The sequence below is a fragment of the Stegastes partitus genome, unplaced genomic scaffold (assembly GCF_000690725.1).
Source record: "Stegastes partitus isolate 25-593 unplaced genomic scaffold, Stegastes_partitus-1.0.2 Scaffold100, whole genome shotgun sequence".
Taxonomy (NCBI): Eukaryota; Metazoa; Chordata; class Actinopteri; family Pomacentridae; genus Stegastes; species Stegastes partitus.
Window position 1 is genome coordinate 296,891 of NW_007577831.1, and position 26,337 is coordinate 323,227.

The 26,337-nt window shown below is 38.2% G+C and overlaps 3 protein-coding genes across 5 annotated transcripts in view; 1 reads left to right on the forward strand and 2 right to left on the reverse strand.

Annotated features, from left to right (window-relative positions):
* bcl6aa (BCL6A transcription repressor a) overlaps window positions 1–1,677 on the forward strand; it is a 7,111-nt gene extending 5,434 nt beyond the window's left edge. For both annotated transcript variants that reach the window (XM_008277532.1, XM_008277533.1), the window contains exons 8-9: window positions 90–227; window positions 320–1,677. In XM_008277532.1, the coding sequence (XP_008275754.1) occupies window positions 90–227; window positions 320–463 (282 nt within the window). In that variant the 3' untranslated portion in view covers window positions 464–1,677. The remainder of the gene's footprint in view (window positions 1–89; window positions 228–319) is intronic.
* A 2,605-nt stretch (window positions 1,678–4,282) lies between these two features.
* Window positions 4,283–8,224, reverse strand: smx5. Its single transcript, XM_008277535.1, has 5 exons — window positions 8,156–8,224; window positions 7,909–7,976; window positions 7,432–7,462; window positions 6,939–6,998; window positions 4,283–4,821 (listed from the first exon to the last, which is right to left on the reverse strand). Exons 1-5 carry the CDS (start codon window positions 8,156–8,158, stop codon window positions 4,696–4,698), a joined length of 288 nt encoding a protein of 95 aa, XP_008275757.1. The 5' UTR covers window positions 8,159–8,224; the 3' UTR covers window positions 4,283–4,695.
* A 1,194-nt stretch (window positions 8,225–9,418) lies between these two features.
* On the reverse strand, window positions 9,419–26,223 carry inpp5d (inositol polyphosphate-5-phosphatase D). 2 transcript variants are annotated; one of them, XM_008277537.1, is made up of 27 exons: window positions 25,894–26,223; window positions 25,380–25,443; window positions 22,181–22,316; window positions 21,965–22,088; window positions 20,879–21,019; window positions 20,710–20,800; window positions 20,546–20,623; window positions 20,379–20,456; window positions 20,155–20,278; window positions 18,482–18,588; window positions 18,275–18,377; window positions 17,993–18,189; window positions 17,795–17,912; window positions 17,612–17,708; window positions 16,173–16,311; window positions 15,822–15,930; window positions 15,545–15,633; window positions 15,134–15,215; window positions 14,753–14,842; window positions 14,560–14,670; window positions 14,399–14,478; window positions 14,229–14,316; window positions 13,997–14,143; window positions 11,734–11,794; window positions 11,446–11,646; window positions 10,939–11,360; window positions 9,419–10,847 (listed from the first exon to the last, which is right to left on the reverse strand). In XM_008277537.1, the coding sequence occupies exons 1-27, from the start codon at window positions 26,031–26,033 to the stop codon at window positions 10,816–10,818; spliced, it is 3,249 nt and encodes a 1,082-aa protein (XP_008275759.1). In that variant the 5' UTR covers window positions 26,034–26,223; the 3' UTR covers window positions 9,419–10,815. The 2 variants fall into 2 exon arrangements, with proteins under 2 accessions (XP_008275759.1, XP_008275758.1); XM_008277536.1 differs by having other exon boundaries at window positions 9,419–11,360.
* Between the last annotated feature and the right edge of the window lie 114 nt (window positions 26,224–26,337).

The window sequence follows — 26,337 nt, forward strand, 5'->3', positions numbered from 1 at the left end:
TATATTTGTAACATATATCAAAATAATTGCAATATTATTTTGTTGCAGCTCCAGATTCCACCTAATTTTATTTGTTTTTTTTTGTTCAGGTTGCTCATCTTCGTGCCCACGTGTTGATCCACACGGGGGAGAAACCATATCCCTGTGAGATCTGTGGAACTCGCTTCCGTCACCTGCAGACATTAAAGAGTCACCTGCGCATTCACACAGGAGAAAAGCCCTACCATGTATGTTGACACGTCTTAAAAAGTTTTGGGAAAAAAATCTCAACAAGAGTGTAAAAATGATAAATAATAACACCGCTCCGCTTTCTTTTCAGTGTGAAAAATGCAACTTGCACTTCCGCCACAAGAGTCAGCTCCGGTTGCATCTGCGACAGAAGCACGGCGCCATCACCAACACAAAGATCCAGTACCGTATGTCCACGGCAGACATGCCCACTGACTTGACAAAGGCATGCTGAACTAAATGAAGGAGACAGTTTTAATGGAGGCAATCTTGACCTTGGCATTTATAGACCCCAACTTGTACAATCATCCAAAATTGTAGTGCCACACTGTGTTCATTAGACAAATAAATTGGCTGTGTATGCCATTCTAAACGGGTTTCCACTACATGTGAACGTAGAGCCACATATGGCATCTTAGTCACTTTATTGTTTCTATATAGATATAAATATATATATATATATATGTATGTTGGGAGTGTTTTTAAGCTTTGAAGGTACGTATATAAAGCTTTATTTTGTTGAGAAGGATGGAATGTAAACAATCTGTTTTTTGAAAATACAGTATTTTATATCAGAGAACTTACTTTTCTGAAAGTATTGAAAATTTTGATTGACGGGTGGTACATATATTTTAAGATAACGGGATTTCCGGCTGTATAGAGTCGTCTATACATTTTTATGTAGATGTACGTACATGTTGCACCATGTCAAGTTGCCATATTCACGCAAAAGGGAAGAAAGGAAAAAAAGAAAAAGAAAAAAAAACGGAAAAAAAACATGACGTAATAATTGGATTTAGTCTAAAACATATCAGATGACTGCTGCTGTCTGATGAGGATATGCATGAGGTACTCTCTTACTGGTTGTCAGCATACACAAAGTGGGCAACTGCATAAATATTGTGACATATTGTGTAATTATATCTGTGGGATTGCTCTCTGCTGGCAGAGCCAATCCAAGTGTTGAACTGCATTTCAAGGTACTGCTTTGTAATGACCAAGAAAACATTTTTGCTTCAGATGTATTTGTATAGATGTGACTTTTGTTAATTTGTTTTCCAGAAGTGAAGGTTTACAGTTTTGCTCATTGTTCTAGATCCTACAGTAAAAGTTGTGTAAATGTCAAGGTTTTTGTTTGTAGATACACTGTGTATTCAATGTGCCTTTCTCTATGGTGACTGAATTCCTCTCCATTCAGCCCAGCTCTATTAAGGTACAACTCAAGGACACCACTTGTCCTAGATCCCTCTGTGTGTGTGAGTGTGTGTGTCTGAGAGTGTGTGTATATATTTTTAAATGCTCGTCACCAACCTTAGAACATGCAAAATTCATCAATGTAAATCTTCAGGACTTGTTTTTGGATTGGGCTTTTTTAACTGCATTAAAATTATTGTACAACGTTATAGATGTATGAATGTAAAATAAAGGTATTGGATTTCTATGTATTAACACCAGAGTGAGCGCTTTTTCTTTTTAATCTAGTCGGTCGACACTCACATATAAGGGATTCCTCAGAATGTACGGCGACAATGAAACCTTCAGATCAGAAGCTGAACATCATATACAGCAAAACGTCAAACTGTTAAATAAACAGTCTGATCTGCAGGTAATCTGGAAGTACGTAGTTTAGACATTAAATGATTAACAGCATCCATAAAGCACAGCTAACAACTGGTACAGATTTCAGCGGACTACAGGATATGCTTGTTCCTCAATATTTAGAACAAATATATGTTTCTCCGTCCAACGTTTAGACAACAATAGCTCGAACAGGTTCGGGTGTTTCTCTTCACATGTCAAACAAATATACGCTTCTTTTCCCTAAATGAAGAGAAACTTTTGAATATGAACTGAAATCCCATCTGAGCTGTTAAAGTCCAGTTTCTAAATTAACTCAAATGATACAAAGAAAGCGCCACATTTAAAGAGCAGAGTAAATCCAGCCCGTATTTGTGTTGTCTCAGCAGGGATCATATTAAATGAGGAAATCTGATGTACAAAAGAATAATTATTTAAAAGCGATACCGAATGCCTGAGTGTCTCACATTATGTTCTGAATTGTCACAAAGCTATTTCCACCATAAATTGATGCAGAAAAGGCACAAATTAGTGAATAAACATTCATCAAAAGGCAGGAATTTAAGAGTTTGAAGCTCAAAATTTCCTGGGGGACGACAGCCAGACCTCTCGCTTAATGTTCAAATCAATTCTATACCCAAGCAGCTGGGCTGACTGTATTTTTATTGTAGATAATAACTTAAAATGAAGCTCCTATATATGTTGATTTCCCTTGATGCCAGACAAAACAGAGTCCCAGGCAGCGTTTCTGCAGTGTTTGGGTTAAATTTAAGACTTTTAAATAACAAACAGAATCCAGTTTAATACCTGTTTACTGTCATCATACCGAAGTATAAAAGATATTAATGAAATCAGGGACAATACGTCCTACGGAAAAGCTGAATTTACCGATATTTAGGCCACTAATTCCCAACACTGAACCCTTTGAGCTGATCTGATGAGTTTATTAATCTATTATTAACTATTTCAATCCTTGGTTGTTAGTTGTTCAGGTGAATCGGTCAAACATTTGATGGTTCTTGTTTCTTAAATGGCACTTGTTGCTCATTCTTCTTGCAATTTACAAATAAATATTTGAAAAAAATAATTTAATTTTCAATTAAACAAAAAAAATATTTAGGGATGTTTGGACTGTCGGTTGGATACAAAACATTTCATATCATCTTGGACTCTAAAATTACATTTTCTTCCTGTTTTCCAGTGTTATATAATATAGTTTAATACAGAATGAAAAGAAGACTTTGGACGCTGTGACGTCGTGACTGGAATTTTTCCATTCTTTTTTTAAACATCATAGACTGAGTGATTAATCATGAATGGAAATGGTCAATAATTAGATTTTTCAATTATGATACATGACTTTGATACGCTGCAGATAATGGATTCATGAATCAATGAACCAACGAATGAAATAATCAACCAATAAAAATTAAAGAAATGAACAGCCAGCTTTTTGCTGAGATCTGAAGTCATTTCCATTAAAAAAAATAAACTTTGTAAACCAACTTTCTGACTTTTTCCTGTGCTTTAAAATCTGTGCAAACACTCAGCCTGGAAAGTATTGCTTCACCTTTTAAAATCAGAATCTGTCGAATACTGCTCACTCTGAGGAAGTGAGGAGTAAAAGCAGCATAACGACAACAATAACAGCAAGAACTACTCTCTACCTTCTCAACATTAGTACCTGCACTGTCTGAAGCTATGTCCTGTTTCTGTTCATCCTTGTTATCACCTGTACAGCAAAAAGGCTACAGCCCACTGAAACAGATAACCCACTACACCAGCAGCCATCTGAGACAATGACAGAATAACAGACATGAGAGACAATTACGGGATCATGGGATATATTAAATGTAGCATTAGAGCAGCACAAATGCAGAAGAGCCATAAAGTCAGCAAACTCATTCAGTAGTCACCAGCAAAAGTTTGCCAACATTAGTTGGAAGCTGTGAACTTCTGATCGGACCAGACTAAGAAAAGCTGCAGTGGCTCAATGGCACAGCGTATTTAATTGTAATGGTGCATTTTGTTGCTTATGAATTCTACTTTTCATTTGAATTTTTATTTATTTATTTTTTTTAAAGTATTACTTCATTTTCACAAGTGACAAACTAGCATTTTATGTCCTTTGGGTCGCAGTGACAGCAGAAATTTAAGATTCAGCACAACAGTTAGAATTATAAAACACCTTCTCATCAACAATAGAAACTGTGTAGGTATTAAAATAGAACTAAATAGTCTGCATTCAGAAGACAGATATTGCCTTCATCATGATTGCACATACTTGGATTCATGTCAGCATTCCGATTTGGATGGAGACCACATCAGATTTTAATCTCCATTTCCCATAAACGCAGTGATTTGCAAAGCAACTCTTACTCCGTTGCACAACAAAGTTTAATTTGCCAAAACGTAAATCCTCGAAACACGTCACCAGAAAAACTAGCACAGCTTCTTAGAAATCACAAAAACTTGATCAAAATATAAATAACTTTTATTTCCAGGTGGCATAAAAAAAAATTCCAAAAGTCATCATTTTTACGAGATAATCAAACAGTGCCTGTTAATACTCAACATAAACATCACAGCAGAACTTTAGCTCTCCTTGCTGGGGTTGAAATTTAGTTTTATCGATTTTCATCAAAACAGAAGATCAACAAAAAAACTCCTACATGGTCTGTGAGGTAAAGAAGGCTTTCAATAATCATTGATTTGAAAAATATTGATCACTAATGTCGGGAATGCGATTAAATTATTTTTGATAAAGTAAAAGCTAATGACCAATACTGCTGAATGACACTTGCCATCGTTGACTGAACTAAACTTAAACTACTCATTATTCACCGTTACAAAAACCCTCCCCGGACTAAACCCCATCCTGCAGCCAAATCACTGCTTCTGCTGCATGGCTTCTTTTCGCGCTGCGTCCTGCAGCAGCTGAGTGTCCACTTCATCTGCAGGTAGCTGAACGTAACGGACCACCGATCCACGGATGAAACAGTTTTTCACAGACAGCTGGAGCAAATTAAAACAAGACAATGGTGCAGTTTGAGGACAATCATCATTCAATGTGTTGGAGGCACAAATCAGCTTCAAGAACTGAGAATATTGTTTTAGATAAAACAGAATGGTTGTCTTACTTTATGCAACTTTTATAATAGTAGGAGAAGTTTTATGGGCACTTTGTTGATGTGGTGTGGCACACAATATTAGTAGCAGTTCCAAAAACAAATTATTTTTTTCTATTTTATTGAACTTTCAACCTAATAAAAACTCAAAATGGATGAAAGTTTTGAAGTGATGACAAGCTGATCTTACACATTTGATATTACAAGAACGAAGGAAATGTTAAATACTGTGTTCAATCCATAAACAAGCTGAAGTTCCCCATAGACCCTCACATGTGCAAGTGTGTGTGTCTACAAGTGTACACACTTATGTAATGCACAATTTTGCAAAGGGGACTTCTAAAGCTTTCTCATTTTGAAAACAAGTGTATAAGCAATTTCTGTAAAATTTGAAAAAGTCTTTAACTATGAAGGCAGTTTAAAATGTCAGTGCTTTTTTTAGAGCTGTTAAAAGGACGCTCACAACCAGAAAATGACCGACCAAAGAGCGGCCAACAATCCTTGAATGGATATTAACAGTTGAGGAAATGTAGGCTGTGGAACCACTGACGTTTTGAGAAATGCCAAGAAAAATGAGAAATACAATGTAAATTTGCATATGTAATGTGAAACCAAAATGATTTCTTCACGATGAATTTATTTGATTTGGTAGATTTTGTTTTTGTTTCTCTCCTTGAAAGCGGCAGCATCATTTTTGATAAGAGCTGAATGATAGATGCTACTTTCTTCACAAGTGCATCATACACATCTCTGTAGCAAAGAGCACAATCATGGATATAAAAACTTGCTTACCCTGTCGCTAAACTGTAACACATTTTGATTTCCTGTCTTTTACATGATGTTAAACTTTTTTTTTTTTTTTTTTAACCTATGATGAAGGATGCTAATGACATTAGTCGTTAATAGATGATTTGCCACTCATATTTTTTTTGACTAAAAATATACAAACCTTTAAAAGCAGAAGACAAGGAACCTGCATGCGAGGGAACGTATAACAGATCTACTGCAGTACCTGTTTGCACCACCAGGTGGAGCCTCTCACTGTCTAACCTAGGTGGAGGTACAGGTATCGTTGCTGACCACCTGTAAGGGTCCGTAAATTGACTGCACCTCCCTGCTATCTAACTGCTAACTGTGGGAGTCACGCTGATAACCTCTGCACGTGGCAAAGCTGTCTGGTGGCTGTTCTGTGCTAACACTAAACAAGCATTTTCAAACACTAACACAGGCAGGGAGCTGAGAGCAACTGCAGCTAACATCCAGGAGCAGCAGGGCTCTGATTACATGCTCCAACAACATTCAAACTGAAGTGATGAAGTGCATTGGCGACGCTCCGCTTCGAGTATAAATATCTTTTAGAGGTGGCAGTAAATACTGACAGATTTCCTGTACTGATAAAGTTGCTGCAACAGTGTTTGGACTACAAACTATAACTACAGTAAGGAAGTCAATAAATTTTGTAGATCAGGTGTCAGGATAATTTTGATATCAAACTGCTGTGAAGAGATTTATAATGTTTGAGGTTATTTATTCTGAAAGACTGCAGCTTGTTTACTAATCCCTTTGATTTTGTCGAACCAGTTGTTGAATAGTAATTTAAAATCTTATCATGACTTTTGCAGTTTGATTTATAATTCAAGGAACCTTGAATTTACCTGTTCTTCAAATTTCTTAAGCAACAGAGTTGATTTTGCAGCGAAGATTAGGGTGTTTGTGATTAAAAATGTTTTTCTTAGCATTTGAAAAAAACATCCACTTTATTTCATTCATCTCAACAATTAAATTATTGTTTGCTCGCATGACCAAGTCTTGGTTGAGGAAAATGTTGAAAGTTTGCATCTCCATCTATGACATCTGCTTATTTTTCATTAGTTTTTGTCAAATACAATAATATGTAAATGGTGAAAACATGTCTCAGGGTTTCCAGTTTCACCAAAACACAACATAGGAGCTAAGAAAGACCTGTCAGTAATATGCAAAATGTGATGTGCCATGCAAACTTACCATGTGTGGGTATTTCTCTGGGTCTGTGACACTGATGTCTGTGAGTTTGATGTTCAGGTACTGAAACACAAGCAGAGGACGGTGATGTCAAAGGAATAAATGATGTACGCAGGCAAGTCAAGCCACATCAAGTCACTATTATTTACATAGAACATTTGAAACAGCAATTTTTGAGCACAAGTGCTTTTGCTTTTTCCTCTGAGAAAGAAAATTTACCCCAAAATAAATACAAGAAGGGAAAAAAAAAAACTAACAAAGTAGTTTATTGTTCATACAAATTGAAGATGAATAAACAAATTAAATACTTGTTTTCAGTGGGCTGTGAGAAACAATAAAAAGCCAGAGCAAAAGGTTGTACAAGAGGTCTGACAGAAACAGTTACACCAAACGTCAGTAAATAAGTAACTTATCCAACAGCATGCTTGCCTTTAAGAAAAATACTGCACATTAGTTACTTTGTTTTAAAATCTAAGAAGAAATCATTATTTCTCACCTGGTCAACAGAATGAAGTGTCCCACAGATGCTGAAAAGAGAAATGTGGGGATAAGGATTACAACAGGCATTCATGGACAGTCGATCCTTAAAACAAACAAACAAACAACTGAAACAGGTAGTGGGAAAATATCTCATACTAAAAACTGACAAATTATGTTACTGGCGTCTGCTGCTTTAAATCCCATTGCATTTCTAAGTCTGTATTAGGCTGCAACGTGTTTTTTTTTTGTTTTTTTTTATTTGTTTATATCTATATATATAACTTTGTACTGCTACTGCACTTTTATAATGTGTTAATATGTTAAACGTATATTTTGGTGAAAACGTTATTTCAAAGCTGAAGTTTCTCAGCCTCGCTAACACCATTCATTTATCCACTGCTCCAATCAGCTAGCACCGTTTTCTAATCAAGTACTGGAGACTACGGTGATTAATGTCACCGTGTTACGTTGCTAAGGTAAAATCTAAACTCACCTCAGGTCGTTCTTGAGCTCCACCACCACGTCCTTCCCCACCAGAGATTTGAAAAACGAGTAGAAAAGCTGCAAAACACAACGACATGCTAACGTCAATGCTAGCAGCGGGTTAAATGTCGAGGCTGTAGATAGCGAGCAAACTGCACCGAAAACACGGAGCTCCGAGGGAGTTAACAACTCATCGAATCTCAGGGTATTTGGTGTAAAGCGAAAAACAAATTCATACATTGAAAATTACTTCTTACCATAATTGCTGCTGCTGCTGCTCTCTTGAGATGTCGTGTCTGCTGCTGATGACGTATCAGAAACGTGTTATTCTTGCGACGCAGCAGGGTGCAGTTACTAAGCAGTACCACGAGAGGGAGCCAGAGCTGTCCACAGGTGTAACAGCCGGTAAACTCTGGTACCTGAGCAAGGTTTATTGTAGATAATTAGGTGAATTGTGTCACCATACAGCGTTACCCTTTAACTTTGACGGTAAATATGTAAAAGATATCTAATAAACCAAGTGGACTGAATCCTGTAGGATATCTAAACTCAATTTGAGCCATCAAAACTCAATGTAAAGTTAAACACGTTTTTTGTTTGTTTGTTTTTGTTTTTGCAAACAGTGCAGTACAATCACAATTTCAGACTTCAATTCAATTTCAAAATATTACATCCAAATTCAATTATTATTGCAATTATTCAAATTAAACTATACAAGTACCAAAAAAAAGAAGTATACAAAAACACCATCTGCACATCTTAACAAGGTTAAAACAAAACAAAACAAAACAAATTTTATTTTTACCATTTTTTTTCCTGTGTCAATAGCTGTTGTGCTTGATTTTATAGATTTTTTTTAAACTAGAGAGTATACAGAGTCCTGATACTGACATAATGTAGTCAACAGTGTAACTGGAGAAAAAAAACAATATCATCAGTTAAAAGAAACATAAATCTTTCTACTCTGATCTGTTGTTTGACAAAAGCAAATAACTTTTGCCCCTTTACTTGATTAATTTAAAGCTTAATTTATTCAAATGTTTTGTCTTGCACTAATGTCTGTTATCTTCTTGCAACCCACCACTGATAGTAGAAAAGAATCCTGAAGGAACTCCGTAAATCTTTGTAAAAATTTCTCATTATTTTGCAAGGCAAGAAGTAGGGCATGTCACAGATGTCATCTTTTGCTTCTTGACCTATAAGATGAATTTTGTGATCCTAAGGCTGTACATATTGTTAAATGCGTGGCCAGCATATTCTCCTCCACTACTTACAGATGTCCTGATGGAATATCAGTGAAAGAACTAACTGCTATTTGACTAATTTAAAGTGATAATATGAGTAAATGAGTAAATTCAAAAAATAGTATGAATGTATAGACAGTGCACCATCAAGCAACGCAAGCTCAGTCTGCCTGCAATTCTTTAATTCAGCAGCAGATGGAAGCAAATGACTGCGTTGTTGCAATATGAAATTATCCTCTACAGCAGATGTTGAAAAAAGGAAAAAACAAAGTCTAATTAAGCATTAATATTTGATTTATTTTATTTGAGCATTTATTGTACATCTTAAAGGCAAACATGTCTGTGCAAGATAATACTGTGTGGTAAACATTCATTGGCGGCTGTATAGTGTAAACTCAACATGAAATGGAAGGCATTTAGAAGTAGAGTTCCATTTAAAATCTGATGCTGGAATGCGAGTTTAGCACAAATGAAGCCTGAAAATGTGTCTCCAATGGTTACATAACGTTAAAGGAACATTTCAACACTTTGGGAGGAGGGCTCAAACAACAGAAGAGTTAGATGAGAGGATGACCTTGCCTGTAAAATATGGAGCTCCAGCCAGCAGATAGTTAGCTTAGCTTAGCATAAAGACTGGAAATTGAAGGAAATTGCTAGTCTAGCTAACTCAGATGGTGTTAAATGTGGTAAATAAGCCCTTTAACACATTTAATGCCATCAGAGTTGGCAAGGCGAGCAGTTTCCTCTAAAGCCGGTGGACAGTTAGCTTACCTTAGCATAATGACTGGAAAGAGAGGGAAACTTCTAGCCTGACCTTACATTAAATATGTTACATTAGCCCCTTTTCTGACATGGGATACAGGATATTGCTGCTTTCTCAGTCTGTTAAGTGACATTATTCTGTTATGTGGGGAAAAAAAAGTACCACATGCATAAATAATCAAACTCTCTTGCTTTTACAGACGCTCATAGCAAATCTGATGTGGCAAGTGTTTAATAAACTCAGAGGGAATACAACTACAAACAGCGAGAACCAATAAACTGACCTTCGGCTCCTGTTGATGTTTTGTCAAAGCATAGATTACCTTCATTACTGGTGAGTCTCATTAATCTGCTACAGATTCTGTCTTCATCAAAAGAAAGTTTTATTTTTCTGGACATTTCAGCTTGTGGTTTAATAGAGTGAAATTGTAACAAAATTCATGAAAAGGGTGTTTTGTGATTTTTGGCAGAAAACTGCGCTTTTGCTTTCTGTGAAGTTTTTTGACCAATGTTGCATGCCAGAAGGTGATAAAGTGTTCCTCAGATCACTTAGTTGAACTATGTTACTTGTGTCTATCTGACAGTGCAACTGCATGTAGTTCACACTTGTGTCATGTTGAAAGTGATGTGGAAATATTACTACATCTGACCAAGCAACACAACTTATACAGAAAAGTGAGTGTTCCTTCAGACATGAAACAAACACATTCAGATGCCATCTATGCAAAGACGTGCATGTCTGAGAGGGGTTAGTAAGCTTTAGCAGGTTGTTGTTGGGTTTCGTTTCCTCTGGATAGATGCTAAGCTAAGCTAATGGACTGCTGGCTGGAACAGTTTCATCATCTAACTCTCATGTTTTAACAAATGCAGAAAGTTGTACAGTCAGTGCCGACCGTCGCTGCAGCCTGATCTCACTTCACAGGTCGGCCCATCTTGGGAACTTCTGGATATACAAAAGGAAAAGAAAGAGTTTGCATCATCACATCTAATATATGAGGGTTAAAACTGTTCTTTGCTGTCTTTGTGTAGCTGACCAGGTCTTGCCGGTGGTCTGTGTTTGCTGGGGAGCTCGGAGCTGTCTCTGTAGTCTCTGGGTTTGGGGGTTTGGGGGTCTGGGACACCCGGCCGGAACTTAACGGGCAAAGGAGGCCGGTTGTGTGCCATCCCGGCTTCCGAGCGTGACGGCACCACCGGTTTCTTATGTGCTGACGGATGCTGGGTGACAGGAGCTGGAGGCTGAGGTTTGTTCTCAGAGCAGGTGAAGGAGCGGTTGCGTGGGGTTGGCACCGGGGGGCGATCAGGGTCTCCATCTGCTGCCTTGGAGGATGAAAACAGTGGATCTGGTGCAAGGTGATCCTTCTGTTGGTGCTCCTGGTCCTTGGACCGACTGTGTGATTTTCCCATTGAACCATACAGCGGGTTGTCAAGCATCTCTGTCAACTTTTCATCCTCACCTCTATAGACATTTGAAAAGTTAGCAAAATTTCACTTATAGTAGCCACAGATGTTATAATATTTTTAGCTTTGAATCAGGCACTTACGTGGAACAAACTTTCCCTGTGGGACTGCGTGCACCCACATCATAACCATCTTTCTTTGAATCTTTACCCCCTTGTCCGATGTTATGTTGGTTTCGTTTTGGCATGCTGTAACTCCAGCCTTTATCCGTCACATTCCCAGCTCTGAATGACAATCCCATGTAACTGGGGTTAGAAATATCATGAGCATGACTGGCGGACAACCTGTCAATCAGAGGAAAGAAATAAAATAAATCACACCCTGGGGTCATGCTTGAAATATTTTTTTAAGTAAGATGAAAAGTGTCTTACTTGTTGTCTCCGCCTTTGCCTTTTGAGGTGACTGGGTCATCCTTCTCGATTTTGATGAAATCTGAAAGTGAACAAGGCAAGTTTATTTCTAAAGCACAATTAATACACAAAGACAAGCCAAAGTCCATGTGTGGTCGATCGTTTAACTAAAAAATCCTCTCTTTGTGTCTAAGGTTTGGTCCTTTGGTTTATGAAACCCAATAGTCGAGTCCGTGGTTTTGAGACTGTCATTTATAAATAAGGTTTCAAGGTGGAAATGCTCAGCCATGATGTTGACTGCTTACTTCACTCCTGATACGTTTTCCAGCATATGATAAAACATCATATGGACATGCTAACATCGTGAAAGGATAGATTTTTGCCAGAGGCGGTCTTTAAAAAGAAAGAAAAACAGAATAATAACATTCCAACTTATATTAAAGAATAACAAAAGGAAAGACTTGAGGACAAAGTATACAATCAATAAAAGTAGAGACAAAATTAGCAAAAGTACATACAAGTTTAAATTTAAATTAATACGTTTACAGATTAAACGTGGTATATACTTAAAAGTACTGGAAATAAAATATATATATATATATAAATCGGTATGGGTGGGTGTATCTAAGTTCCAAGGGTAGCTGATTCTAGCTGTGGGCAGCAATTCAACTGAATGTATTTATTCAGCACCAATTCACAACGTAAGTCCACTAAAGACACTTCATATAATAAGGTCAAGTGGCATAATGGCTAAAAGCCATTTAACCATGTTTGATTTTAACTCCGAGCACCACTGACTGACCAATCCCTGCAGATCTCAGAGACTTGTTCTCAGCAAACATAGCTCTAAGTATTGAAGACTAATAGACAGTAAGTCGGACCTTAAATTCAATCCTTTATTTAACTTGAATTGAAGAATCGGAGGGAGGCATTCTCTCTTCTTGGTGTTTGTCAGTAATCACACAGCAGCATTTTAAATGAGTTGTAAATGTTTAAAGGTTTAACTAGGGAAGCCATTATGGTGGTTACTACATTAGTCCACTCTACAAGGAATATAGCTAACATCCAATAATGTGTGTCCACAGGGTTTGTCGTCCCACGCTTCGTATTCATTGTCAATGTAAACAGCCATTCTGGTATCTTTGCGATGCGTTTCAAGAATCAACACGTCACATTGGCCAATCCTAATTTGCACAAAGTTGAGGTCTAGGCTACTTTATGCCAGTCCAGGGTGTCCAGTGTGACTCGCTGCCTCCAGAAACTTCTGAAAAACTTCTAACCTAACTGTTGTTGATCTAAAATGTGGACAGATTCAGCAACTGCACAGCTCATTTCTCGCCTCAAAAATGTGATATAAGCAGATGTTTCTACATCAGCTGCCATGTTGGTCTAGTTTGAACTACATTTATGAGTGAAGCATTCATCCAATCAAGAGCAGCCAGTGTTTGCATGGGTGTAGGAGGGTGTAGCCTGTGTTGTTTTCCTGTTGGAGATCACCAAATAATCATCCATCATAACACTGCCTAGTCGTTTGTCCGTCAAGCACATAATGCTGAGAAGCAGTGGGATCCCTCGTGTATACAAACACCTCTGTAGGCATGTATCAGAAGGACATCCTCTAAATTTTATCATCTCCCTAAGTCCACTCACCCCTCTGCAGACATCCATGTGCAGTCCAAAATGTGGGTTGCCACTATGTTACAAGGGTATTATTGCACATGTGCCATGCAAGCAGACGAGAATATTGGTGTAAGCACAATAACTACGTATTCGTGGTGTCTGCAGTTGTCCATATGTGCAAAGGAACATAATCAAAGCTTTACATTTCCTGCGAGTACACAAGAGTCTATGGGATACAAATTCACCATCTCCCCAAGACCACGAGAGTCTGCACTGACCCTTATGTGGGCACATGCATGAGCTCAACATTCATGCTCACTTTGAGAATTTGCTACAAAGGCAATTGTGCACATGCTTGGCACTAGTGACCTGTGTGGAATACGTAGATACGTACTGCACATGTATGGAACGGGAACCTCCGAGCAGACTAGACAAGTAGTATACCAACAACTAGGTATCCATGGTGTCCATAAAGTATTTTATCACCAAGGTTTAAGTCTTGCTTGGGTGTATTTAAGGTGCCAGAATGACGACCTAACTACAGCTCCAACTTGGATGCTGAAACTGAAATGCTTTTTCAGTGATTGCAGATTAAGATTCTTACACAGTAAAATAACAACAAATGTTTCAGGATCCCGTAAGTCAGTCCTAAGCTGAGCATTACCGTATAGCTTCTCAGTGGGCTTCCCTTCGGAGGTGTGTAACTGGATGCCACCTGTCAAAGTACCCGTCTTCTCTCCGTGGTGCGTCAGTGTGATGTGGAACTCTGTGTAGCAGAACTGGGCGGCTCGCAGCGCCACACATCCCTCTCCTTTGGGAATATCACACCAGCAGACTGTAAGCACTGCTCAGCTCAGCGGAATCTGCATCACAAACTGCATTTAGGAGCTCATTACCATACGACTCGTCGCAGTCGGTCGACTTCACACAGATGAGAATGTGCTGGTCCAACAGGTACTCAGGGTCGGAGATGATGGGGGTGAGCTTGAAAAGTCAGACCATAAGTGTTAATAACTGATGCCACAGCAAAATCATTTTCTACATAGACAGCTGCAACCTCATTTACCTGAACTTGGTTGCCAAACCGAACTTTTATGGAGCCGGCAGGATGCTCTACGTTCTCTCCCTCTGAGGTCTTCACTGTCTCTGTTGGAAATAGTCTTTTTTAATAATATATACCATTTAAAATCCAAAGAGATGTGGTCAGTCATAAGAGACAGAGCATACTCTCCAAGCAGCTGGAATGGAATTCGATGAAGAACTTGGTCTTTGATTTTGTCAACAAGGTGGCCACACAGTTCATGATTTGTATTCCACCTTGAGGTGCGCTGTCTGGATCTGAAAAATGAAAAAGACTAAACATCAGACTGCAGACTTTGGTGCAGATGGCATCTGCATTGTGGCTGAGTGGTGATCGTACCCTGCTTGGAGACAAACTGTGAGGCGACACCGACTTCAAACGAGGCAAAAACCGGCGAGTGGTCGCTTGTCATGATGTCGTTAGTGCAACCTGCAAGTTAAACAGTTTCATCAAATATTTAGGGTTTTTTCTTTATTCTCTACAATGTAGAACAAAACTAAGAAATAACACATGACTTTATATAGTAAATGATAAAGTAGAATTTAAAAAAAAGGGTCTGTATGCCTTGATGACAGGTTTTCACACTTTTGGCAAACACTTAACCAGCTTATGAGATTGCTACCTGGAATGTTAGAAGTAAGTAATTAGCTGGATTAAGTAGTTGGAAATTACTTAGAAATTCTTGGCCTGCAACGTTGTTTTTAATAGGGAATTACTCACCGTATGCTTGGCAGAAAACATAAACCAGAGGAAATGACTTCCACAGGACGCGATCACACCACGAAGGCAAATTGTATTTTGTCTGTAGAGGTAAATCAGCCGTACGTACATTAATACTAAACATAAAAGTATGAACAGTCAAGGTTGTAAAGCATTTTAAACATTAAAAACAACTGCTGAAATGTTGGGAGTTGGATTTAAGCCATGATTTGTTTATTTTTTTTAGATTTTTGAATCATGTGAGTTGGACGCGTGGTAATGAAACTTCTGGTGGAAACACCAGCGAATATTCTTGCCTGTGTGGATCAATGGAGGTTTGTGTTCACTGGTGTAGCCGCCTTCATAGTTTCGGCACTACGAGGCTCAGCGGGAGCCATACAGGTTTAGACATCTGAATAAACACAAACTTACCCCCGTGGCTTTGGCCTTTGTGTAGGCATACTTCTCTCGCGTGTCTCTTTCAAAGCGATATGTGGGTGCGAAGCTGATTTCCTCTTCATCTACAATCAAAATAAACTTGTTTTTTTTAGTTTTGATGTATGCGTACAATCAATGGGAGCATTGGGTGATGAACAGAGCAGAGTTTATGTAGAAAACCAAACACTGGAGAGCTACGCTACACCATCTGCTGCTGTATTGCTGCTGCTGTATAATCAATCTGTATTGATTAACATTCTGCAAAGCTCACCAAAATGCAAGAAGACCTTTCCCTCAGTCCTCTCCATGCTGAGCTGGTCTTTACTGAGGAGTTCCTGGTACTGCTGCTGTTTGATCTTTGTCACAATGTACTCAGCTTCCTGTGAAGGGAAACAGTGCAAAGAGGTGACTTTCCTGGCAGAAAGTTTTCACAGCTGAGAGTTCAGACACCTGCCAACCACCACGCTCTTTTATTTAGCAGTCACTGACACGCAGCACCGCTCGATCGATAATTCCGCATGACAAGACAGTATCTATAATGTTTAAATGTAAAGATCAGATGCAGATCAAATATTTGTGTCATCATTAGGAATAATTATAATAACCATTCTGTACGACTCACCGTAGATGGGAATTCTACCCGGTAGTTCAGATCTCCAAGCCAGAAGAGGTGCGTGAACTGATGTGTGATATCAAACGGATTCAGCTTCTTATCTCCCAGATTCAGAAATCGCAGGATGTTGGTGTAGTTTTGATTGCGTCTGCAAATACAGGAAGAATTATTGCAGAAACATCAAAAACAATTGATAAGGACACATAGATTTATAAGGCAGCTAAGTGTGGAGTCAGCGAAAAAGAGACAAACAAATGACACATTAGGAAATTGGTTGTGTTTTCCATAATAATTGTAGCTCACAGAAACATGTTAAATTCAATGTAGATGCCTGCATTAAACAGTGCTAACGCCACTTAAAATTAAATTTACTTTATGATAATAATATATATCAGTAGCTATCATTGTAGATCAGGTGATCATCAAATTATGTTTATGTTTTATTTTACAAAAATGCCATATTCAAACAAAAAAAATAGCAAAACATTATCAGAAAAGTGAAAAATATAAGTAAATACATCACTTCTAATAAATAAAAGCTGAGGATTCTACTTTATGTTTCTTATCGAGGTCATAGTGGATGATGGTGGTGTACAGGACCCCATTACATTTGCAAATGTTCTTAATATTTTGTCCACCCCATGAACATGCATGAGGGTGGATGAACTATTGGGAACACAGTCCTGTATAACAACAACATTCAATGTGAACTTAACAAACATTAAATACAAACATCACCTTTTTGACAACATCAACAAAAAGAAAAGATATAGAAGCATCAAAAAAGTAGAACTTATGGCAATGCTGTCATATTGGATTGTCCCAGATGTACCTAACAAAGTGGATGTATATTTCTTTTTAAAAAACATTTGAATATTGATGTATTCAGCTATGGTCGCATTTTGTCATTGTTGGGGATCCAAATAGGTACTTTTTTCTCCCCAAGTAGTGCCTGCAGAGCTGTGCATACAGCTCGACCAATATATACAGTGCACAGAGAACAGTATCTACAGTCCACTATTAGAATTGGTCAGGTTAGTGTATTCACTGAGTAGTGCTCTCAGAAATTACATGGTGGACTGGGCTTAGGGTGCATGTATGACATGCATGTAGTGCATGTGTGTACAATCCTTTTAATAGGTGCAACATGATGATGATTCGTGAGTAAATTTTAAATTACTGTTCACTATTGAGTGATTTCGGATTGTTATGGAGCTCTGTATGTACCTGAGAGTAACATCCAGGGAAAAAAGCCCGCTTATTCTGAACATTTACTGCTATGAATGCACCAAACATGAAAGTGAGTTGATAAAGAGTAGGATTTTGAAAAATGAGTGGGACATATACCACTCCATTCACAGTGGAAATGATAACTTTGGTTATGCTCATTTATAAAGTTATTAATTCATTCAAAGGAAATGTTATTCAAAGTGTAACCTGCAGCTCACCTGAGCTTCTTCTCACTTCCAGACGTCAGGTGACTGTTGACAAACCCAAAAGATGTACCGTTGAACATGAAGGAGATGCCCACTGCTCCTTTGTTTCCTGCAAACCAAACATCACAGTGAGTACTGATGAATGGTTGTTCAGTTTCTTATAGGTTGTTTAAAGCTTTCTGGAGAAGTGTTCACCCAAAGTGTTGGCGATCCCTGTCTTCACACTGTCTGAAAAGACATGGGAGATCCTATTTTCGTGCTCAGGCTTGGCCAGGACAATGATCCGAATGTTCCACAGCGTGTGAATCGCCACCTGGGTGGTCAGAGTTTAATGCATTACTGCTCTGCTGCTGCATTCAGCTGTAACTTACTTTGTTAGTCAGAGTCACTCACTTGTTTGAAGCTAATGTTTGTGATGTTCCTTAGGACACCTTTCACCGTGTCTGCCCACTCCCTCTCACCCAGAGGATCCTCCTGAGTCCCGATGACGTAGAAATCATGTGGAATGTGATCTGCAGTGTCGTCTTGTGTCTTCCCTTGGCCTTTACACTGAAACCAAGACTTGATGTTGTGGGGAGGACCAGCATTGCCTGTGGGGTTTGTGGATCAGTTTTTATATTGTCAGCAATAAATCCAAATTTACCCAAGCTCTGAAGGTGTTAATATAAATGTTACCCATGTTCCAGGTGCCAACAAACACTGTGATCATGTCCGGTTCAGGCTTTTCCGAGTGTTTGTTCTTCATCAGTTGAAGCAGCTGACAGAAACCTTCTCTTTTCTGGAGTAAAAGGAAAAGAGAATCTCAAACAGTGCACATAGTTGTGGACAGAATAAAAGGATGTCAGAGAAAACCTTCAGTATTAGACTGATTAGGATGATTACCTTTGCATCATCAAACACAAACTCTTTGCGCAAAATCTTCTCTTTCTCTGTCTCCACCACGATGACAAGTTTGGCATGCATTTTCTGGGATTTCACCAACTGCAGGACTGAAGAGTAATCACAATACTAACAATATTAGCACGAGTAAGAGTCTCCAGCCACTGAAGCAGCTCTGGATGGCAGCTATGCACAGCAGTGAATTGAGGCTGTGCAGCGATTTTGGCATAGCAGTGAAACCCTGTTGCTACAGCCTCCACATTTGTCATAGATGCACACATAGATGCATACACCGAATAAAACACTTTCTCAACAAGACAGTCATTGGAAAAGCATCAACTGTTAAACAGTGAATATAATCTTGTTTGTGTATGCGCTCTACAGGCTCAACGGACAGATAAAATGCACATGCTGTATGAGCCCAAATTTGCAAAAGCATGCAGAACATCAGGTATTTCATGGTCAAAGTTAGAAAACATTTTTGCCAAATGCACTACTAAGCAACTTCCACTCAAATGAATAAAAGTGCTCTTGTATGATCAGGTGTCTAGTTGCCCTTAATACATCTATGATTATGGTCTGTTTAACAAAAACATCAAATCTGTCGAAGTTTGAGTCTAGTCAGAGACGGTAAGAAAGATGGATGTAGCCTCCAAGTCTAAACAGTGAAGTCAATGTGAACGTACTTTCAAACTGCATTTTTCTCTCTAATGTCCAGCAGGGGGCGAAACCTCTGGTTAAAAAAAGGGTCTAATTGTATGAAAGTCTATGAGAAAATTATCCCACTTCACATGTAAACTGTTACCTCAGTAAACATTTTCCTAATGAGTTTATGGTCTCAATCTGTAATTTAAAGTCTCCCTTAGTACAACATGACATTCATTTTGTAAATATCGGTGCCATTTTCAGGAAAACAGTAAATATAGCAGACATCATGGTAGCTACATCCATATTTTACATGCAGTCTCCAAGCTGAATTGCTCTAACCTTTGTAGGTGAAGCCAATCACTGTTGACCACTACTTTAACATAAAGAAAATACTAATTAGCCTTCTTGTGTTTTTAAATTTTCAGAGCTGTAAAATAAAAATGACAGCTAAAGCAGTGGTGTCAATTATATTTAGTGTCAAGACACTGAACTCCAGCTCAAAAAAACATACTTTTTAAATAGACTTTCTGTTTATTTGGCAAAATACCAGAGATTCAGTGTAGATTCAGTTACCAGGTTTGTTATAAAACACAGTGAGAGACATAGCAGTGTACTGCTAACACTATTACCATTACGGCTAAGGAGACACAGTGACTACTGTGAAATACAACATAGATACTGTGCTGACCAACACACAGCATGCAGTTCAAGGCCTTCGTAGTTCAGCTGTAATGAAGGCTAAAAACGTCAAAGTTGCCAATCCAAGTTTCATTTCAATCCATCCAATAGTAATCAAGACATTTCACCAAAAAGCTCAAAATTTCAAACTAATGTTGTCCGAGTAGAAAAGCCAGGGGATCACCAGAGTCAACAGGACTGACCTTCTTGGTGATCGTGAACAAATTTCATGGCAATCCATCCAACAGCTAGAAAGATCCAGTGGTGGACGGAATGACTGAAAAACTATTGCTGGAGTTTAATTGCTAATGTTGATAAAATGTAAAGGAAGGAGGCTGCAGATTCCTTACTTTTATTGTGCACAAAGTATTTGTCTTCAGGTCCTTCTTTGGACTTCTTAAAATAGAGCTTCCCTCCTTCAACATCCACTTTCAGGAACATCTTTGTGGGAATGGCAAGAGATTCTTGCTTGACCTGCCAGTGAAAGAGGAAACAGATCAGCTAATCTGCAAAACTCCAGACATTTGATTGCATGTCTTTTTTTTCTGCAGTGTTATCTAATTTAAAGAAGCACCTCAAACGTAACAATCGGTATGAGAGATTTCCTGTGACCGCCATCATATCCAACAGACTCAAAGACAGAACTTTTAGCCTGAAAAAAGAAGAAATAGAGAAGTGCTTTGTCATCTGACATCACCTGTTGGCATGTTAAGAACCAGTGAAACAAGGACGGTACTTTACCTTATCTTCTATTGAGTAGAGCAGCTTTGTCAGTTGCTCAAGCCGATAGGATACAGATGGACCTGAATCAACAGAAATCTGAAAATAAAGGAAGTAATACATGATGAGAAGGGATTTTTGTATGTGTGTCAAGACGTCTGTAAAGGATTGAGGATTACACCGACTTGTTTCGGGACGTGTCCAATCCCTGGAGAGAGCTGCTGGTCCAACGCTCGATGAAAGACTTCCAGGGCTGGCAGGATGTGGGAAATTTCACTGTCTCACAAAAAGATCAAAGTATGGTTAAATCAACTCCAGACATGATAGTCCATATATGTGAACTGGTAACTCTACCTGTTCAGATTCTTGCATAGCGCCATCATTAGCTTCCTCAGTCCGGGGAGGTTTGGGTTACCGTTCTGTGCTTGTTCAGCGTCCAAGCAGATCGAAGACCTGAAGTATTCCTGGATCGCTACTTGATGTTCCTCTGTTATTCTTAAGACATAAGACAAAAGCTCTTTAATCATCCAAATCCCAAGAAATTTTTTTTTTTGCTCCTGTAACATTTTTACTCGCTGTGGCCTCATTTTTCACTGCAACATAAAGTCTGCACCTTCATGAAAACAGCACAACTATGGCTAGATGTAGAGAGAACTCAAAAATGTCTTGCACAGCTTAACATTTATAATGCCATAAATCCTAAAATTTATTTTATTTTTTTTATAATTTTGAAAAAAAAAAAAAAAAGTGTTACCAGTACTGGAAAAAAAGATTCCTGAATACGATATTTCACTATTTACATTTTTTACAATCCATACAAATGGGGCACTTTTCACACTACTTTGCGCATCCGCACAAGAAAGCTACTTCACCATGCTGAATGCTTCCAGCAACTTGCTGACAATCTACACCACTGTATACTGTATTTGAGTCATGCTGCATGTATTGGATTGGCCAAGTGTTTCATTTTCCTCTAAATCTCTTGTAGCCTCATTTCTCTGTTCAGCCACAAAGTCACTCAATTTTTGGTCACAGCTGAGTCAAACATGCATTCTCAGTTGTGCTGACGAGTGCAGAATTGTTGAATTGGAATGAGACAAGTGTAATAAAGGGATTTTAATGAACTATCATGATTTTAAATTTAAATTTGGCACATTTTTCGGAGGAGGCTTCATTTCAGACATGATTCATTCATGAGCTATCAGAAACATGAAACTTCAATGATTCTTTCAATTTTTATGGTTTCTTATGATAATAATAATAAAATAATAAATGATCTAATTTCGGGAATGTTTACTAAAATAACATACCTTTCAAAACCGTGAGCTACTGGGTAATAACATGTGAACTGGCTACAAAATATTTCTGGTTGTTTATCTAACCTTATCTTATCTTATAACTTGTTGTGCAATTGAAACTGCTAAAGTGCGTTAACCATACGTGGACAAGTCCATGTGCTGCAGCCTCATCAGGAAGGAGTCTGATAAGGACTTGCACTGCTGTTCAGAAGCCTTGGAGTCATCGGCTGTGAAGTGTCTGGGTGGAAGCTGCGGTGGAAGACCCTCTACAGCACAAATACATACAGAATGTTGAAGTTTTTACGTTCTACATATTGTATTTCCTCATAAAGTGATAAAATGAAGTGTTTTTTTAAACCTGGCTCCTCGTCGACCTCCTCCTCCCTCTGGACCGAGTACTGCAGATGTGTGATCAGACCCATGTTGGGGCTGTAATATGCCTCCACCAGCTCAGGCAGCATAGTGAAGAACCTTATAGGAACTCCTTCAGAGGCCTGCAGAGCAGATCACAGCAGAATCATTTTCTCACATCTCTTTAGGCATAAAAAAGGATCTGAAATGTCATGTGTTTCTATTGTTCCAATTGAGCTTTTTCTTTTGGTCTCTTGTTACTAAACCAGGTGACATAACCTTTGAGAGTTACTTCCTATATGATGTCAGATGTTAGGTACGTCTGTGTTTTTTTCCAGCTGCGTTTGTTTCATCAGCAGTTACCAAAGGAGCTCTTTAGTGTTGTTCTAAGAGGTGCCTTCTCTGGCTACTAAATTCAAAAGAACTATAATCTTTCACTTTAAAATTCACAGCTGCTAGACTGTTACAGATAAAGTGATCCACCACACTAATACAGCTGTTGGTGTCACTATACTTGAAATAGAAAGGTACAAGTACTCTAACCCAGCAGCAGTATTATATCTGATGCATGTACAAATTTTATTAAATATCCTACTTACAGTAAGTAATATGCACAAACCTGCATGTTTAACCTTCTCGACTAAACTACCTTGCTAATTTTACTTCACAAATTGTTTGCCTCTTCTGTACAAAAACACTGCTGTAGTATCACAGAAAGCTAACATGCTAATACGCCGTACCAAAGGACCCATTCATGCTCCAGTACTCAGCACATTTGCACCACTGAAAGTTTCCATTTTAGGCCACAGATTTGCATATGAAATGTTTTCATGCTTATCAAGTTCCCCAAACATAAATCATTACTATTCTGTATCTTAAACAATATGCTGATGATACTCAGGTATATCTCCCTACTAAAAGACAACCCAACATATTTTTTCTATTTATTCAGTTAAATGGCAAAGGTGAGAACAGAAAAAAAAAACAACCCAATGTAATATCCGCTGATCTTCAGCTTGAAGTCACGCTTGCTTTTATTGCTGCTAACTAAGTGACTGCAGCTTCCTCAGTTCCTGCCTCCAGCTCAAATAAAGCAGAGCCCTTCAGTATAGACTGAGCACAAAACACAAAGTAGGCATTTGTTCAGTGAATCTTATTACACCTATACACACATTGAATCACTATTCTATAAAATTATGAATGTAAATTAATATTAAAGCCTCAGCTTGGGTTTAATAGATACATTTGCACCGTCACATTTGCAAGTTTTACACTTTCAGAGTCTTAAAGTTAGAAGTGCATTCATGTGGTGCCAGCGTGATCGGAAAATGAATGGGGACGCCCCCTCAAATCAGACCAGCAACTTGGAAAGTAGGCAGACATTTTGGTACACCACTTAGATCACATACACAGAAATGTGACAAACACAATAAATGTTTGATTTCTGCTAAGAAATTTGATTAATGGTGCACTTGGATTTCACTGAGAAGTTAGTAGCAGTAAACTTGCTATCAAGTCAGGTAAAGCAACATTTTAGTGCTGCTGTCAATGTGTCATTTTAAAGCTCTGAGCAATAAAATATAAGGCTGCATTATATGCCATATTTTATTCAACATTATTTACTTCTTAACTTTTATTTTTATTTTTTATGATATCTACAACACAGAGTTTGTTGACATACAGGCTCCATGCAACACCACATGTATGGAAATATTTCAGATACAGAAGCGATCAGAAGCGATTGGCGGCAGTGTCTTGCATTTGTTGCCGCTATGTGAGGCAACACATCTAAATTGTTTCACCATTTAAAGCAGAACCACAAAGCCACCAAAAACAGAGTTATTCAGGTCGTCTGGTAAAAATCTCTGGATTTTTTCACATTAAAGTATATATTGCAGAAAAACAAACTATCACAATTGGGTTTTTTTTTGGTTTTTTTCCAAGTCCGAGTCTGCAGTCATGTTCACAGCTACGAGAGGCTGTGCAAAGGTGTAGCAACACTTTGAGCTAAATGTGTCTACATGCTAACGCACTGACCATCCTAATAAAGTGTGATAGCATCCCCTTTGGAAGCACAGTAATACGGATAAGATTAAGAGGAATGCTGTGAGTTTTGCAGATAATTGATCATAAACCCAACTGCAGTTTATCCTCAGAGGTGCATGAATGCAGGTATCAAAATTTACACCAATGCATCTAAAACATTGACGAAACAAAAAAAAGACAACCATCCCCCTAATTGTGGCGTCTCAGGAAAAAATTCAGAGAATCACTTAATTTATTAGGCTTCATTCTTTGTTTGCTTCTCACTACTTTTCTTTTTTTAAATCTTGCCTTTACCCTCGACCCGATCCCTCAAGGCAGATGACCGCCCTTCCTGAGCCTGGTGCCGCCAAAGTTTTTTTTCTGTCAAAATTAAATTTTATTTACTTAAGAGCTGCTCAGAAGGAATTGTTTGCAATTGTTGGGTTTCTCTCTACATTATAACCTTATAAGGTTTTCACCAAACTATACGAAGTGCCCTAAGTTGACTTGTGGTGTAAAATTATATATATGAAAAGAATGTACTGAAACTAAAACCCTTAGCTTACCACAGACGTCTGCAATAACGTTCACTGCAATTTATTTTATAGTTGCTGAGATCAGTGGAGGATGGTTATTGCCCGTATAAATATGCTGCACTTTTAAAAATATATGTTGCAAGTGTACGGCTGCATTAACAACAGCTGTGAACCAGCATTTATTTTGCATATTCTAAGCAAAATAGTATTTTATCTTTATAGTAATATTGTAGGGTCATAACTTTGATATTTAAATTAGTCATGTAAATTTGACAATAAATAATACTGTAAAGTCTTTGCCTCGATATTTGAAGGTATACGATAAATTTGTAGCGTCAATCTTATTTGTCTACTAGAAAGCAGCTTGGCTCAACGTCTGTTGTTTTAAATGTGCTGTATGAATAATGGTGACCTTTTCTTTTTAAGGTGCTTTTTCGCATCTGTTGTCGTCTTGTTTTAACTTCATGTTATTGTTGTTAAGTTTTCTTCTGGGTATTCTGCTTTTGCGTTGTCTATCTAAGCACTTTAAACCCTTGTTCTAAAAAGTCCCTTATTACTAAAGTTATACTGATTATTATTATTGTTGTTAAGTCATGGGACTTTGCACCGAACATGATGGCGGCTTGCATCAATTTGTCTACCCACCTGGACAGAAAGCTTCTTGTCCTCATTTGGCAGGATTCTGTATGTGTACACACAGTTCAGGTATCTGTGATCAAAACAACAAAATGCAAATATCTGTCAGCGGGATATAACATAATAGATATGTTAGCCAGTGTCTGGTCCTTTTAAATGAAAAATGACAAGCAGAGGGCAAAGGGTGGTGCTTTGTGGCAGCACAGTATGCAAATAAAGGGGAACTAGTCTTATGTTGCAGTGTGCAAAAAAAAAAAAGTGATATGATACTGTGGAATAAAGCAGGGGGAACTATAACTTTTAATCATTTTTTTGCACAAATGATGATATTTAGAATTCATTTTCTCTCACCAAACACCCAAAACATACAGTACAGCAGCTACATCTGTCATTAGTCGTGATACATTAGTCGTACAGGTCATTTCGCATGTTACGAACGGGCATGAATCATCATCAGCTGTACGAAAGCGAATTAAAATCACCTGCAAGCTACGTTTGCAATAGTAAAAAACAAGCAACTTACAAAACACAGAGGGCATACGCTCCCTGTATGGACTCACTGTCCCGGATAAGGAAGCTTCCATCTCTCGCTGCCTTGGAAAGTAGATCCTCGGCTTTGGATCGAGTTATATTACCATGGTACCAAGGTTGATAACCTGGCATCCTGTTTCCAACCCAAGAGCCTGAGCTCAAGAGTTTTGCATCTGCTCTTTAACAAAAAATAAACGGCAGCAACCTACGTAGACTCAGTTTTTCTTTCTGGCTATTTTCATCTTCTCGCTGTGCATACTTTTAGGTCCGTTCTTTCACTTGTTCATGGTCTGCCTCTGCAAGCTGTAAAAGGAAGCTGCTACTAGCTCGACTCTGAACTTCCTCATTTGAGAAGTTACAGAGAGGAGGGCCTCCACTCTGCTGCTTTATGACAGATCCCCACAGCTGTGAAATGGAAATGCAGACTTTAATCATT